This window comes from Pseudopipra pipra, chromosome 6, assembly GCF_036250125.1.
Source record: "Pseudopipra pipra isolate bDixPip1 chromosome 6, bDixPip1.hap1, whole genome shotgun sequence".
In the NCBI taxonomy this organism is placed as follows: Eukaryota; Metazoa; Chordata; class Aves; order Passeriformes; family Pipridae; genus Pseudopipra; species Pseudopipra pipra.
This window is the reverse complement of record NC_087554.1, coordinates 30,820,082-30,836,918: the sequence shown is the minus strand read 5'-3', so window position 1 is coordinate 30,836,918 and position 16,837 is coordinate 30,820,082. Positions and strand designations below refer to the sequence as shown.

General features: G+C 44.3%; 1 protein-coding gene across 9 annotated transcripts in view; it reads left to right on the top strand.

Annotated features, from left to right (window-relative positions):
• The window catches only part of RAD51B (RAD51 paralog B), a 470,288-nt gene that overhangs the window by 425,678 nt on the left and 27,773 nt on the right, over window positions 1-16,837 (top strand). For 8 of the 9 annotated variants that reach the window (XR_010431327.1, XM_064658356.1, XM_064658358.1 and 5 more), the window contains one exon: window positions 657-866. The exons of the other annotated variant lie outside the window; for it this stretch is intronic. Coding sequence is in view for 7 of the 8 variants with exons in the window: in XM_064658356.1 (XP_064514426.1) it covers window positions 657-808 (152 nt within the window). In the remaining variant the exon portion in view is untranslated. Of the gene's footprint in view, window positions 1-656; window positions 867-16,837 lie in introns of those variants that run through there. 9 annotated transcript variants of the gene reach the window in all.

Below are 16,837 nucleotides of genomic sequence, written 5' to 3'. Positions count from 1 at the left end.
AACAATAGGAATCAGCCCAGGTATGAACTGGCTGTTCTGCAGAGTCCTTCAGGTACCTGAGGGGTCTGTGTGCTACAGTGGACCTTGTCTCACTGGGTCATCTGTAGAGACTGAAAAATAAGTACATATTTGAATAGGCCTGGGATGCCTTGCAATGCAGTTAATAGCAGCAAACATAAGGACATGAGATGATCTGACTGATGATTAGTAGCTTGGATATTTTGGTCCTGATAACTGTGTGTGTTTCTGCAGTTTGTGTTCCTTTCATCAACTAGCAGGTTGATCAGGAGGGCTTTCACTTTGTTTTTTTATTATTTCCTCTCACAAGCAACAGTCCATTTATTACATATGGTGTCTAATCACAGTAATATGATAATATCTTGTATTTACGTAGAGAGCTTCATCCCAAAGCACTCAGCCTGACATGGACATGGGACTAAGATTAGAAGAGGAGCAGCTCATACTGGTTAGGAAGCAGGCTCTGCTTTCAGCCTAGGTATTAATAAAGCATAAGGAGTGGAGCCATAATATTTCCAAAGAAATTTGCTATTAGTTGTAAAATATATTGGTATAAGCTGTGCACTGTTTAACTCTAGAAAATGTATTTGAACTGTAAATATTGGGGTTGAGGTGTCTGTCTTTATTGTGTGTTTCAGACGGAAAGGATCAAACAAATTTAATTTGGGAAGGAACCAATCCTGCCCTGCAGCCCATACGAGTGAGGAACACTGCCTTGAAAGATACTTTACTTAGTGCTACTCTACCTAGCACTACTGGAGAGACTTCAAGCAATACATCCAATCTATAGAAAGACCAATGGAAACTCCCCAAAGAAAAGAATAAATGACGACATTGTTTTTCAAAAATCTGTTGAAGCATTCTTCTTCTTTTGTCTCTTTGAAGACTAACTTTAAAACCAAATACTGCTCTTTGTATGTATGGGGCCGCACTTTGCTCTGAACTTATGAAAAACCTGTATTTTGTTCAAGTTGATTTAAGTGACTTAATAATAAAAGCCTCTGAACAACACACATGCTACTGAAGAAGGATAGGCCACACGTCCCTTCCTAATTCACCTCATCAATTTGGAGAAACCAATAGTTAAGCACGTGAGTGTCCACAGCTCATAACATAGTGAAATGTACATTTCTTTTCTTTAAGAGAATGATAAACCCCCTCATTGGTGTGATTAAGAAATGATAGCACAGAGAGCACTTATTCCTGTAACTCACTTGAAAATCACCTGAGATGATGAAAGAGTTGCTAATAGCTGGGCTCTGACAGTTCAGAATGGAAGGAGAACAGGTAGCAATCTGAATGGTAGGAAGATCACTGTGTATTACAGCTGCTTACCTTCCTCTGTCTTCAAAGCACTTTTAAAGTATTCACACCATGACTGCAAACCACAGAACTATTTACTCACTTTACAGACTTAGAGAAAGTATGAGTTGCTCAAGGCCATTGAAGGCATCACTGGCTGTACTGTGACCAGGATCAGGCTGTTCCCAGCTCTCAAGCCCAAGGAAAAGCCATGGGTTCAGTTAGTGCCAACTGCCAATGCACAAGCACCATTGGCCCGAGAGGTTGGTTCTGTCCTCTGCTGTCACAGGGAAAGCCTCCCTGAGCAACTGCTTGAAAAGCAGAGTAACCTGTACAGAATGAAATAATACCTCTGCTTGGGTACAGTGGCATGGATTATTTCAATAGCTAATAGCCATCCCCCCTGCCAGGATGTCTGTTGAGTTCACTTAGTCCATGACTGTGAGTTCTATCCATCCTAGATGTCTTCCAGGTCAGGAAGACTGGTGTGCTGTTGGTTGCACCAGGAGCTCCTGACTGGTGTATTTGAAGCAGTCCATCCTCACTGTCAGTGGTAGTTATGACATACAGTAGCAATGTCATTCAGCAACCAGTATTACTTATGCAATTCAACATTACAGACTGTTCTCACCCAAAAATCAAATCCCCTCGAGATACGCATCGTGTTTCCCTGTTCCTCTGCATCATCCACCAAGTGCACCCAGGTCCTTGAGCAAAAAACAATCCCACAGAATGGTTTGTCTTTTCTTGAGGCAGGACTAATCTCAACTGTCTAATCTAACGCATTTCTCATATGCACCACAGGGACTTTATCCCCTTTTATGGTACATAGAGGTTCTGATTGGGCAGAGCCAGTTCAGTTGGTAGAGCCTCAGGTGTTAACTAACCATTGGTAGAGCCTCGGGTGTTAACGAACCAGGTGGCTTTTGCTAAATTCCAATGTTTGAAGGTCCCATTGCTTTCAATGTGGTTTTCAACAGTCCATTGTACCATTCAACTTTCCCAGAGGCTGGTACATGATAGGGAATGTGATATACCCACTCAACACCATGCTCTCTGGCACAACATGCCTGCAAACCACAGAACTACTTCCTTACCTTACAGGCTTTTGCTGTTTGCTAGGCAGTCTTTGGGTGATGAGAGAGTTCCTGGGGAGCACATGGCCCCTGTTAAAAAGTACTGCACACCCTTACTGTGGCACTGCAAGAGACATGGAAGCTGATGTTGCATCACTCCCAGCCACCAAGCAGGATGGCATGGAGACAGCATATCTGCAGCTATCTACTTACACACCTGCTCATGCAGCTTTGGGCTCTCCTTTAACAAGGAAGTTTCCATCACAACAAGGAAGCTACTCCATTTCAATAAGCTACTTATAAAAGCTAATACATTTCACCTTGGGAAGAGCAATTTTCCAGCTTCAGTGTTACCAGTTTTGGGTTTTGAAGAAACCTTTGTAATATGTCATTTTAATTTTGTTTTAACTAAGATTCAGATTTTACTGAGGGTGTTGCACTACTGGCCACTCAAACCCTGCTGAACTTGCTTGTATCCATTTTATCTGGGTATCTTGTAAATATTTGGTAGAACACTCAGACAGAGAAGTGTTTTTGCTCTTACAGTCACATGCCTGGTTCCAGGACCTTTTGGAAGCACAAAAGACTGAAAGCAGGGAAAATTCCACTGAGATGCATTAAAGTCTCCAGGGAGCAACTGCACTCTGTTTAGACTGAAATTTCTCATTGCTGACTCTCCCTATTTTAGAAAAACATTAAAAATATAGAGGGGGGGAAAGCTGGTGGGTTTCATTGTTATAAACACCAAAATGTTTTCACTCATTTCTCTTATGTTGCAGAACCATTGGCAGTTGGAGAGGGAGATAATGCTCTCTGCGCTACCTGGGAAATTTCCATCCAATTTCTAAAATGTTTTACAAACATTAATGAATTAAAGTTTAATCCCCTTCTCATCCCTGTGAAGCAAGTACAGTTTAAAGACAGGGCTAATGAGACTAAAATAGTTGTGCCTTGCTGAAGTCACGTGGGCAGCGTGGTAAGAGGACTTGGGTCTTTGAGTCACAGCTTTCTAGCTTATACCACAGAAAACACACATTCCCTCCCTTTTTCAGGCTTGCTGTACTTCCCCTTCTGGGATATGGTGAAAACATGCTGGCATCACACCTTGAGACAACCTTTGCTTTTCCCTCTTGAAACAGAGAGATTGCTCACAACTGCTGTCCCATGGAATTAAAATGTTGAAAAAATCAGAGAGGGATGTGAGGTGAGGGAAAAACAATCAAGTCACTGCTCTGTCTGCCTTGGGCATGCTCTCCTCCACTACCAGTGGAGTTGGTGTTCTGTCAGGAGCATCCTCAAACATTTTTTTACGTGCTTCCATATAATATTCAGGCAGGTCTATGGTAAAAATGCCATTATCAAAGAGAGAACTTGACTGACAAGAAAATTGGACAGATGAGCCAATAAGTCACTCCTGTATTGAATATATGTAATTTCATTATACTTCTATATGTGACCTGCATTTCTTACTGCTTGTTATTATCAGAACCCTGTAACTACTGCTGCAGCCATCTCTTTCACTTCTTCAGAAAAGAGGGATAATCCATCAGCCAGTTCCTCTCCAGTGGTATGAGAGGTTTTTACTGGGGGGATTAATGGTCAGTTGAAGAGAGCTGTTCCCGACAGGACTGAGCCAAAAACAATGTGCATATGAGTCATGAAGTGGAAAAGAAGGAAACAAATCTATAGATTCAAAGTTTTTGAATTATTTCTTTTCCCTAGCTTCCTTTGTCCACACTGATCAATAGCCAGACATGCAAAAACTGGATATATGTTGATGGTGACCAGTGTAAGCAGAACTGAAAGCTACTCCCACTGAGCAAACAAACCTGAAGTCAGTCAGCCCCCAAAACCAGATCAGTGTGTACCAGCTATTCCAGCCCTTGTAGGTGAGAGAAGCTGGGAGAAAAATCAGATCACAGTGCAGCAGCCTCCTCTTGTCTCTCCTGTGACCCTATGGTGTACCTCAGCCTTTGGCCTCTTCACACTATTACCTTCTGTGGTGAGGCCCCAGAACCGGTCCTTGGGTATGCTGCTTCTGTAACACCCATCCCTGCAGAGGATCTGGACTCACTGCAAATGCTGTGCACAGTGCTCATTTCATTCCTTGCTGAAAGGGAGCCAGGCCTGAGGTGGAACATGGCAAGCAGTTCGCCGCACCTGGCAACTCCACACAGCTGCTGAAAACAAGCGAGGAAGAAAGCAGTGTACAAATGCAGGGGAATTTTCACATAGGCAGGATGTAATTAGCAGAGCTGGAATTTGGCCAGGACACTGGGGTTAAAACACTGGCTCACAGGTAACACAGTGGGATCTTTCATAATTCAAATGCTCAGGATCTCCCATTTCCATTTTACCTGGAAGATGTCATAAGACAGTTCCCTATTTAATGTCTCTGGGCAGCTCTTGAACATCTGACACAAAGGAAGAAGTGTCTAAATGGTGCTGCACCTGCAGCGCTTCTCCGCCAGCAACTGCCCACTGTGAACAGCAGCTGAAAAGATCACATCCTGACAGGACTATGGCTGCATCGCTGTAAAACACACCTCAGCTACCTCCATGCCTTGGGTTTCACTTCACCCCTAACTCTAATTACTCAGTTTTCAGGCTCCAAATCCCTACCAAACAGAAGGAGAAGATGATAAAATTAGGGCAGTCCCTCGCACATAAAGCACAAAAGAGAGAATATTAATAAGAGCAGCATTACATGCTGCTTCAACCCTATTCTCTGCCATTTGAAATAGTACCAGATAGCAACTGGGCAACAGAGAATTTAGATTAAGTACTTCCCCCCAGAGCAGATGAGTGAGCTTTTCCAACTGGCCTTGCTGGTGATAGAACGTTAAGAGCTTGTGCTGCCTCCTTCCTTCCGGCAAGGAAATCACGTTCAAGGCAGCAAAACATTTTTTTCCCCTTCATGATCTCACTTTCTGTATAAGCAATCTTTGTGTTTACTACGAGGATGTTGCATGTCCACAAAAGGTCAGGGAAGTCATTCATGAACCTCAAGTGTGCAAAATCTACACAATGTTTCTACCATGATGTGGCCCATAGTCTGAAATAGAAATAATTGCAAACCTCTAGCCCCTCATCAGTCAGACCTGCAGACTATTTACAGTCAAAGAGCTGACTTCCTCCATGTGATGCAGTGCACGCAAGCAAAACAAGAAGTGTTCCTGCCATCCAAAAAAGTATAATCTCTGCATCAGTAAGTCATGAAAAAGGGACCCCTTCTATGCCTCTGAGGGGTCCCCATAGCAGATTTTGGTTTATTTAGGGTTTTTTTTGTATGCCCAGGGTGACGTGCAAGTCCCCCTCTTTGTCAAGTGTTCCTTAATACAATCACCAGCCAAACTTGACGAGAGCAAGACTTACTCCAATGACAAAGTGAGCTGGGGAGAGTAAAGTATGGGCAGCTGCAGGCAACAGGAAATCCAGCACTAATAAATAAAATGTCTTATAGCCAGAAAGAGGAAATAAACAGCGGCAGCACAAATTGAGAGGACAGAAAAGAGGAACACAGCATAACTGTGGCATGGGAATCACTGCATTACAGTGAGCTTATTTTACAGAATGTTGTCCCCGTTTATTATGTGTTCAGACTGCAAAAAAAGTGGGGGAGTTGGGGGACTGTTCAAAGAGAGGGTCTCTATCAGAAGTTGTCAACAACCACTGTAATTAAGGAAGCAGCCAGAGCACACACAACTGGAGCCGCCGCCAAACTGAAATGAAAGCATTTTTTGTTTGCAGCCATAGCCCCGAAGGATAATAAAAGATGGTTCTACCCTGCCAAGCGAAGAGCTGCAGGGTCACCGTTTCTAGATGGCCCTGCTCCCATCTTTCCAAGATTACACATCGTGGGGAGGCAGCAAGTCACACTTCCTAAGTGCACTTTTGAAGCCCATGCCTGCACACCCCATCTGAACTGCAGCCACCTGGGGAGGCCAGCCATGGGACAGGTGAGTCCCAAACCACCATGGTTACAATGGATGTGGAACCGCCTGAGCTCTGCCCCTAGCCGACAGGCTGTTCTGACACTGCTTGGTTCAGATTGCTGAAGCAGCAATCCTGAATTTTTCCCCCTTGCACTTGGCTGTGGCTTGTGCCACGGCCCCACAGCATTGCCACCACCAGTGGGAGCTGCCGCATTCAGAAGAGCTGCACCCCGCTTTCCTGCTGAAGGCGGCTGCATTTAGGAGGCTCCCTGATGTCTTGACAAGGACCTTTGTCCATGCGGCAGCAGGTGCTTTGGAGCAGCAGGTGGGTTGGCAGAGCCGAGAAGGTTGGCACAGACCTTCTCAGACCATGGGACAGTATCATGACGCTTTCACTGGTGGCTGTAGAAACTGGTGTGCAGGTTCAGCGAAGGGAAAGAAGTCATTCAGAAGTTGCATGCATATTTCTGAATTCATTCATTGAGTGGCATTTGCCTTTCATCCTCCCCCTTGAGCCTTCTGTGCATTGCTGGCATTCTCTCCCAATCCCATGTAATAATTCCCAGGACTCCACAAGCCACTGCCTGCCAATGGAGCCCATAGTCACTGGACTGCAAGCCTGGTCACATGAAAAGTTACACGCAAAGGTTTAACTCTTTCTCCTGACCCCAGCCCCTGTTCCTGTGAATCCCCTGCAGTGTTTTCCTAATCAGGTGCCAGGGAAGCTTTGCACCAGGCAGGGTGCTAAGAAGGTGACTATTTAGCTGCAGTATTTCCAGAGTCTTTGAGCTCCCTCCTAAGCTGTAAATAAAAGCAGTGGAGCCAGGTTTATGTCTGACAAGGCTGCCATTTAGACCTGAAGCAAAAAAAGAACTTTTCAACCAAAGGCATATTGTGGTTGCCTCGCTTTCTCTAGCCCAGCTTCCATACTAATGGTGAATTGCTTCATCAGGGTATGGAAATCATTTCCCAAACCCCATATACAGGGTACACAGCTATGGTACAGTATAATTTTAACCTTCACTAAATATTGACAATATGTCTGTTACTAGGAAGTCAAAAAGAAAATACAGTCCTTTCCCTAAAGCCTTCCATTACCAAATTCTAGATGATAGTGCAGGTATTTACTACATCACACAAACTGTGAAAGGGATGACATGTTTTCTTTTGCATCCCTCCTACCTGTGAGACATCAGAGAAAAAACATGCTTTTGGAGAATCTCAAATGGATCTTCTATTAAATGTAGATGAAAAACAGAAATATTCAAGGGCTGTTTCTGATATATACGGGCAGTTACAGTTGTTTCCTTGCTATCACTGTTATGTGAGGGAATGCAGGTATCTCCTGCAGAAAGAATTCTTGTTCTCCACCTGATGTTTTCACATAGGATTTCACACATGATGGCGTATGATTCATAACTTGCAGCTCAGCTTTGGGAAGCATGGGAATTGTGTCTGGCGGTCAGGGTTCAGTGTTCATTTCATCTGGGTTTCATACAGCCCACAGAAAGACAAGCCAATTGCACCTTTGAGCCAAACAGCTGGATAATCAAACCGAGTGTTTGGTTTCAGTCTTGGGTTTGGTTATTTTTTTTTTTTTTTTTGAGAGGTGAGGGGTCCAGCTGGTTATGAACTCCAACCTATACTTACATTTTTATGGCTTTAAGTAAAATGACCATGGCAAAGTTGCTGTCTATTTATATTGGTCTGACTTAAGCTCCGTCATTACCAACATAACTTTCAAAAACAAACAAAAAAGCCCCCAAATCAACATATTTTTCAAATTCTCTGCTTTTCTCATGCATGCAAAAGTGTAAGCCTGTTCTGCTTGACTAACTGGCTGTTTGATTATTGCTTTACATTATGTTACATTCTTTAATTCGTAACTGTAAGCTACCAAAATCATAAAATCTGAGTTCTAATCTCACACTCAAATGTAACTACTGAAAAATTACTTGTCTAACTCTTTAGTATATATGTCATTTAACAAGCTTTGCTTAAATTGTATATTCCCAACTCAATACGAACAGGAGTTGAGAAATCCTGCTTCTCCCAGATGAGAGCATAATATAGGAGTTACTTTTCTCACTGAAAAGCATTAGCAAAATAGGTGCATAAATACTGGGGTTTAATCAGCCAGTGCTCTCTGTTTACTTAAAGGAAAAACTTATTTAAACCTTCAGGAGAGATTCAAGATACCATTGAGAATGGAGACAGACCTGAGCACCCGAATGGTAATATGTGTGTAGAAAAAAATACAAGACGGTGATGTCTGTCCCTGTGATCAGCTGGCATTGCCCACCCTGCCACATGACAGCCAGGAGACCAGCAAGGAGGATTTTCCATTTTTGGAAAGTGCAGTGAAATGGGAGTGCAGATTGATCTCCAAATTGTCTTTCTTTCTATAAAGTATTGTCTTCAAGATACTGCTTGACATTCATTCCGTCAAATATTTTGACAATTTGAACAAATAAGTAGGAAATGGTTTTGATTTTTGGCCCCAGTGAGCCATCTGTGAAGAAGAATAAGTAGTGCAGCATGTGCTGTGTCTCTTAAATACTCTTCTTTGCCAGAAACACATGTGGTGTGTTTCCCAGGCTGTGGAAAGGGTTATCATTTCTGGTCCACCAAGTCACCCGTATCTCTCCACATACTGTCCCCAACCCCACATCAGTCTGGGTTGAAAGGGAGCATCCCTCTGAGTTACTATACTGTTACTTGTTTTGAGGGAGAGGGTGCATGTGCATATAATACATTACTCTGTGCATGTTTCTGAGAAGTGTTGTATTTGCAGTCACTTTACAGTGGCACGAAAGAGCAGCAGCAAGCCAAGGCAGTGCATACACAGGCACCTGAGAGGCAAACCTTTATGCCTCTCTGCCATGCCCTGCAGAGCCTGGCCAATTTGTGCTAGAGTGCTGCCACAACACACCTTCGGAGGAGCCCTGGGCCAGGGCACCACTTGGCTTGTGGAGATGCCAGAAGAGCTTTTGTCTGTGCTTTCACTGTGGGTTTAAGTAGTTTGATTAGCATTTGGGTCAGAGCACATGGAGCAGCCCCGGGTGGGGTGGGAGAAGTCACACTGTGAGGCCACACTTGAACATGGCCACTTTACTGCACCGCCCTGGGTACAAAGCCTACTTGTGGGGCGCGTCCCGTCGTGTGTCACGCTTTGGTTGTCAGTGGCATTTATGGGTTGCTGAGGGGTGACACAATAACCTCTTTATGCTTAAAAGAATAGTGGAGGGAATCACGGGAGACCATTGGAAACATAGCGGCAAAGAAGTGGTTTGGCTTTTGTCTGTCCCTCAAGGTAAGGTGCCCAAGCAGTCACTAAGATGCCTCTAATGTGCTAGAAGGACCACAGTAAAGCAGCATCAAAGGTGAATGCAGACTTCAGGTATGTGGATGGGAGAGGAGTTAAAAGAAATACCTGAGAAAGACCCCATGTTACCTCTGTGATAACAACATGATAAAACTGCTTATTTGGGGTAGTTTTATAGCAGCTCAATCTGAAGTCTGGGCTGCCACAGCCTTGTGGCCCCCACTGCCTTCAACACAAGAGTAGCCAGACAAGGAATCAGCTCAAAGAGCTGATAAGTCTGGAAATTAAACTTTGGTTTTTAATTAAAAAAAAAAAAAAGGTTTGCTTTACTAAACTGTCTGAAAGTTTCATTAAAAGATAACTGAAAAAATAAAAATACTAGAAAAAGGCCAAAACAGACAAAAAATTGAAAAAATACTAATATGGACTATAAAACTAGTTAAATCTTTCTTACTGTATCTATCACTGTCTCCTTTGCCAGCCCCTCATCCATCCACTCCACAAAGCAGTAAGCCTAAATAATTCAGATATGCTAAAGCAAAGCTACTCTGAATATGACTTCTAGCCTAATAAGTCAGAGCCTTATCCAGTTCCCATGAAAAGCATCAGGAAACTTTCCTTCAACACTAATACACATAAGATTGCATTGCAGAACAACCACGTAACTTTCAACCAAAAAGTGAAGTTTTTCTAAAGCACTGATAAAATATTCATGCAGGAGAACGTGGAAACTCTGACTGGAGCAGTCCCATTGCTAAATATATTTCAAGTGAGCATAATCATTTTTGGAGCCACACTCGTTCTCACTAGTGATGTGTGCTCTAAGGGGAAAATACAAAACAAATGTGGATTTTTTTAAAGGAAAAAGTGTTGATAATTTCTTTATTATGGATGTGCAGTAAGACTCCCCCTCTGCTGCTGGGAAAACCAGTTTCTGCTTAATAAGCATTAAAGCATATCCTAATTTTTAAAAAGCATTTGTTAGGCAAAACAGGGCTTTTTTACGATGCTTTCATTTTTTTGCAATTGGAGTCTTTCTGTTGATGCCAGCTGCTTTAGTTGTAGGTATTTTCTGGGAGGTGGTGTCTGTCAGTAAGTCCCACGTGGGTGTCCCCTTGGCTATCTCTCATAGCTGCCTTTCTATAAATCACAGCATATTAAAAAAAGGGGGGTAGTGCTGACATGTGAACTAATCCCCACATCAAAGAGAGCAACTCTCCCTCCTCCAAACACCCGCCCCCCTCTTTTGCTGGGAAAAGTCTAACGCCTAGAAGGTGATTTACACAAAACTTCATCCCAGTTGTTAGGAAACTTGCAGTGCTGCTTACTCGACAACTGCAGAAGAAACCTGGGAATCAGGGTCCACAATAGCTAGCCTGCGGCTTGCAGCATTTGGCAATTCAGGAGAGAAATAAAACTGGCTTGTTGCAGCAAACCTGTGTATATGTTGATTGCATGGCAGGATAGGCATGTATATAGACAGATGTAAACGTGACTAGTAATGTGGGTCTGTATGGGCATATCTATATCTGCATCTGCTTACAACTACTTGTATAGGCACAAGAGTACCTGTCCTAGCACATACAAGAACACACAGAGAAATACCTTGCTCTCTATCTGCTAGAAGCAAAGAGGGCCAACAGGAAATATACATTAAAAACAGAAGTCCATGTGGGCATCCAGTGGCCAAGACATGGAGAGGGCTAGTTATCTTAAAGTATTCATTCCAGCTGTAGGCCTGCCTTTGAGATAATGGTTTAAATGCTAGGAATATATGAAAAAGGGGAATGCTCTGTATAAGACAGGATTAAAGCATATACTCACTGCTGCCTTTGCATTTGCAAATGCTCCCTGTGCACTGGCTAAACACACAAGATACCTCCAAATAATGGTCTGTCTTTGGAATGCAGCTGAAGGGAGGAAAAAATGCCTCTATCTGGCTAGATAACTCTCTTTTTCCAAATTAATGCTGAGTCTGTGCCTGTGCTGGGCACACATCCTTCAGACATACCAACAAAACATATGTAGCACAGACAGAACTATACTGGTGGTTCTGGATTCACAATCAATAAGCAAAAATACCTGCCCCTTGTGAAATTAGCTGTGGTAAAGTGCATATGTATGCATTTAAACATGATACTTCCACCAGCATCACTGCTTCTGGTAGATTAGTTTAGCTTGCTTGCCACTCTCTTCTCCCACCACCCACACAGGCAGGTAGGGATGCCCTGGGTCCAGCATGGCCCCAGCCCACCCAAGTCATCCCTCGCCCCAGGCCAGGGGGCCGTGAACACCTGTCTGCATAAGTCTGTCTCACTGCCAAAAGAAGCACATGAGGTTCATTCCTAGTGCAAGAGAGTGAACTGGAGTGGGGAACGGAGGTAGATTCAAAAAAAAGCATCCTTTTGATAAACCTTCGTTGATTGTGGTCCAGCTGCACTCATCAGTCCACTTCGGTGTGATTGCACAAGAGCTGAGGAATAGAAGCAAGTAGCCAGAGGCAGTGAGACACCAAGGCAGCTCCCGTGTTGGTGGCAAGTGCTGGCTTAAAACATTCAAGCAAGTACAGCCTGAGGGAGAGCATCAGGCATGCCAGGAGCCCCACATCTCCCACTCCACTTACAGGAAGGGCATGGCACACACTTTGGGGGGGTGGGGGAGGGAGGCAGAGTCCAAAGCTTTTGTTATTACAGTTACATGCTCCCTCCACATAGATGTGCAGCTCTGCATGTGTCTGTGCCTGTCCCCCGCCCTGTGTCAAGTGGAGAGGATGTGAAAGAAATCCCAGCGTGGTTGCACCTTCACCTCCAGTACTTGGAAAAACAAACACAGCCATTCTCCTGTTTGTTGATTTCAATCAGAGTGCTCCTTCCATTACAAAACCATTTCCCTGCAGGCAACAGGCTAAAACCTATTTGCTTATTACTCTGCAAGAGAAAATTATGGTTTCAGGATGGGTGCAGTCTTCAAGCATCTTTTCTCTTGATAGACAGATTGAAAGGAAAGAGCCCTCCCAGCTACCTCTCAGCAATTGTGCTGTGCTTCCTTGTTGTGCATAACTTTTCATGTATTCTAGCTCAGAAACACATGCCACATGTATCTGTTTCTCCTCTTCTTGAAGTACACATCTCAGTATGGGAGAGCTTTGTGCTCAGAAAATTAACCAGGTCCTTCATCACAGGTATTTATATAGAGATGACTGTGACCACTGAAAGCTGCAGCCAGAACTGCAACTCAAAGGATGCCACCCCCCACCCCCACCCCCACCCCCATCTATAATTTTCAAAGCCAAAACCAAACACTTCTGAATGAAGAGTAAGTTTCCTCCTGTTGCTCAGGCTAATGGCTTCCCCAGCTCCTATTTAGGAGTGTAGATACCAAGCCAACTTTTGGAACTGGCTCAGCTAAGTTGGACTCTGGGTGTGAGATACATCCTTGTTTGAGGCAACCACATAGGAAACATATCACAAGTCTCTTCTAGCCTGTTTTTATTGATGAGATGCACCCATCGGCAGTTCCTAGTGCTGACTGGGACAATTCTGGATGAAAACTGCAAGAGGAGGACCAAAGTTTATCTAGAACTGGCACCAGTTTTGGTGCTTGGCTGAATTTGCTGTTTTTACTGAGTCCAGAGCTCTTTGTTTATTTATACCAACACCACCTCTCCCTGCAACCCCACCACCCCAAAATAATACAACTACTCTCAACTCCTTTTTTGTCAGGTTTAATCGCTTCGTTGCCAGCTGGTCTTTTAGGTGGCAACTCTTCTGGCTGTCCTTTTAGGTGGCTGGCACTTTACCTTCCTCTCAAATCCAAGCCAACTGCATTAAAAAGTGAATTTACATTGCAGGGTGATGGTGGGAGGGTACCCCAGCAATGTCAAAGGAAAAGCAGATCAAAAAGAGCTGTTAGTATTGGATATGTGGGCTGTCCTTTCAGCTGCTTTGGGCAACATCCTTTCAGCACAAGAAAAGCTCAAAACAATTTGGTTAATCTGTTGTTAAACAGAGAGTCTGATGGGAGACAGGTCTGTCATTGTCTGGGCAGGCATTACCTGTCTGTAATGGCTGTGAGCTTCTTTGCCTTTTCCCATCATTTCGTATCCATAGTGGCAAGTGAGTTCATGGATCAGCACCTTGCTGGCCTGGAACAGACTGTCTCTCAGCCCTGTGATGCCAGGACTCCTTCCTTCTGGCTGCTCTAGGGAGAAGCAGGAGCTCGTAGTACAGGTGCTACATAACACAGCATACCTGAAGGCTGTGGCAGCCAAAAATCTCTCTCCATAACTCTACTATGTGAGGTGGTTCAGACAAGCATGGAAGCGCCTTGCAGGGCACTCACTGGCAGTGGCCAACCTGCTGCTGGTGGCAATTTCAAGGAGTCAGGACATCAACTTGTGTCCTGAGGCAAGAGCTTTGCCATGACTTTCAGTTGTAAGTCAGAATATAGACACAGAAGAACAGCTTGACCCATGCTAAGGTGTGGGCCCTCCACGACTTCCCACAGCACAACTCTGAATATCAAATAGAAACAGTGAGTAGCCCATAGGCCTGCTAGCCTACAGTTAATTTACCACATGAGGAAAATCACATGTATACTGCTTCCATCTAAAATTAATCCCTCCTTCTGGTCAATAAAATGGAGGTCCTTTGTTTTCCTCAGAGTGGAGGATCCCATAGACCCCTACAGAATAAAACAGCTATTCTTTTCAAAATTTAACGACATTACTTCTTTTGTGTTCATGTATCACATTTCAATGTCTTCTAAACAAGAGGGAGCTTAATGTTTTTGTGTAACCTTGAACTGGCTAGTACACAACTTTTATTGCTTCATCCTTGAGCTTCCATGAGCTACATTATGTTCTACTACGAACAGAACGTCCTGCTTAGGATTGTGTGGCACATGCTTCAGTTGCAACAGCTTACTGTTGCTTTCTTTGGCTGTAGAGGGTCTGCAGGTATGTATATGTACATATATGTGTATATGTATGTATATGTGTGTGTATGTGTGCATTTCTAATTATGAAATTACCCAGTGAAAATTTCCAATTCTGAAAATTTTTATTTAATTTCCTTCCTTCTCCACTGCTTCTTGGCTAATCCACTGACAGCTCTAAGGAGAGGTTAATTCCCCTCTCTGTGACTCATTTCTGAGGTCTCCCAGGCAGGATTCAGTATGATGATGTCAGCGTTTGCTGCAAGAGCTGTTTAAATGTCTCTGCACGTAGCGGGGAGTGAAGCGCTGATTTCAGGCAGTAGCGCTAGGAATGGCAGGGTTTGTTTAACATTCACTGGGGATCTTCCTAAAAAGTCAATGTGCCTGCCTACGGTTTTGTGGACTGGCTGAGCATTACTGTGCAGTTGTTTTCAGCTTTTATTTTAGTGTATGAGAAGCACTGTCCTGTGAAAAGGGAAAGAAAGGGAACTTTCTGCTTTTGGTTTAATGGCAGTCTGTAATTTGATTTTAAATTATCTACTGTCAAGCCTTTCACAAGTGAATCCAGCACACATGCATTTTCTCCGTAACAAATTTGACTGTCTGGAGAAACAAAGGCTGATAATTAAGCTCACAGCAGTTGATCAGGATGGGGCCTAGGCATGGCCTAAAACCTCAGCAAGTGAGAGCCTTAATTTCTGGATACTTATCAAAAAAACAAACCTTTGACTTGGTGCAACTTGCCCATTCTGGATAATCTGGCTCTTTGATTCCCTGGGTAGGCTGCTGGGCTGTCCTGCGGGAAGTTGGCACCTTAGTATGCCAGCAAGGAATGCCAAATGAGCAGACACCACTCCAGAGTAACCAGCCATGCCAAATAAAATGCATAATTCAGCAAGATTATGGTTAAAACTGGAAGATCTATTTCTTTCCAGCCAACACATGAGAGCCCAACACCTTTTGTACTTTGAAATACCACTAATTAATATTTATCAGATGTAAAATGTGACACTAGCTATTTGGTACAGTATGCCTTTAAGCACCATATTACTATTCCTTTTTAAACATGGCTACAGCCAGGCAGACTGAGTTGGGTGATAACAAGTATCAGCAACAGCAAAAAAACCGCTCAGCTGGAGGCAGCTTTTAAAACCCATCCAGGCCTTAAACTGGCCTGTACTCTTTGCAAGGCAAAGCCCATTAGCAGAAGACTGGGACAAGCCACCTTACCCATGGCTGCTTACACAGCCACATAGTTTAATAAAAATAATCATGTAGTGATTTTTTCTGGTGGTGTCTTTGCTCTGAACTCACATGGGTGTTTGGAAAGCGCCTGTGCTCATATCTCTCCACCATGACCCTCTTTCATGCTAGAGCTCAGCTGCCCATGGGGAGGTGTGCCAGGGCAGGTGAGCCATGCTGTGCCTTGCTCTGCCATGCCTGGGTAGAATGGGCACCCTCACTCCTCCCTGCTGAGTTGCACGTGGGGCATGCCAATTGCATGGGACCCTCAATTGCACTTGCTCTGTCACTAAGAAGCAAATCTCTTCGACCCCTTGTTGGTGCATGATCCTTCTGTCTTACATGTTTGACAGTGCTGGTACCTTGAGACCACTGTGGCAGGGACTTCCCAGCAGTTTGGCTCCCAAGGCTGCAGCCTCTGGATAGCTTCTACCCCAAATGTATGTCACATTTCCTTCCAGCAAAAGCAAAATATTTACACTAAGCCAGGGTCACCTGGCGGCCACTCGCTATCACAAGCTGGAAGTGGCTGTGATTCTGTAAACGGAGGGGTGTGAGGGCGGAGGGAATTAGTGCAGGCCTCCGAAACAAATGATGCAGCTGGCTGGGGCTGCTGCTGGGAGTGGTGGGCACTGAGGAGATGGGTGCCAGACAGGTGCTCTCAGGGCAGGATGGGGATGGGCTGGCAGCAAGGCCTGCGGTTCAGGGAGAGTGGGCCAGGATGGCAATGGCAGGACGGAGCCAGTGCCAGGGGCAAGGGAAAGCAAATTTGCAGAGTCTGGACAAATGTGTCCAGTGTCTCCACCAACCACCTCTCCCACCAGTCCCCGTGAAGCCCCAATATGTTCAGTACCTGAGGTTATAGCCACACCAACCTCACTTCTTTACCTGCCTTCAAGGAGCTGTTGGAAATACTCCTGTTCTGCAGGAGTGCTTTGGGCCCAGTTAAAGCATCCTGGAAGTTGCTGGGCTAGACTTGTCGTGTGAAAATGCATTGAATTCAG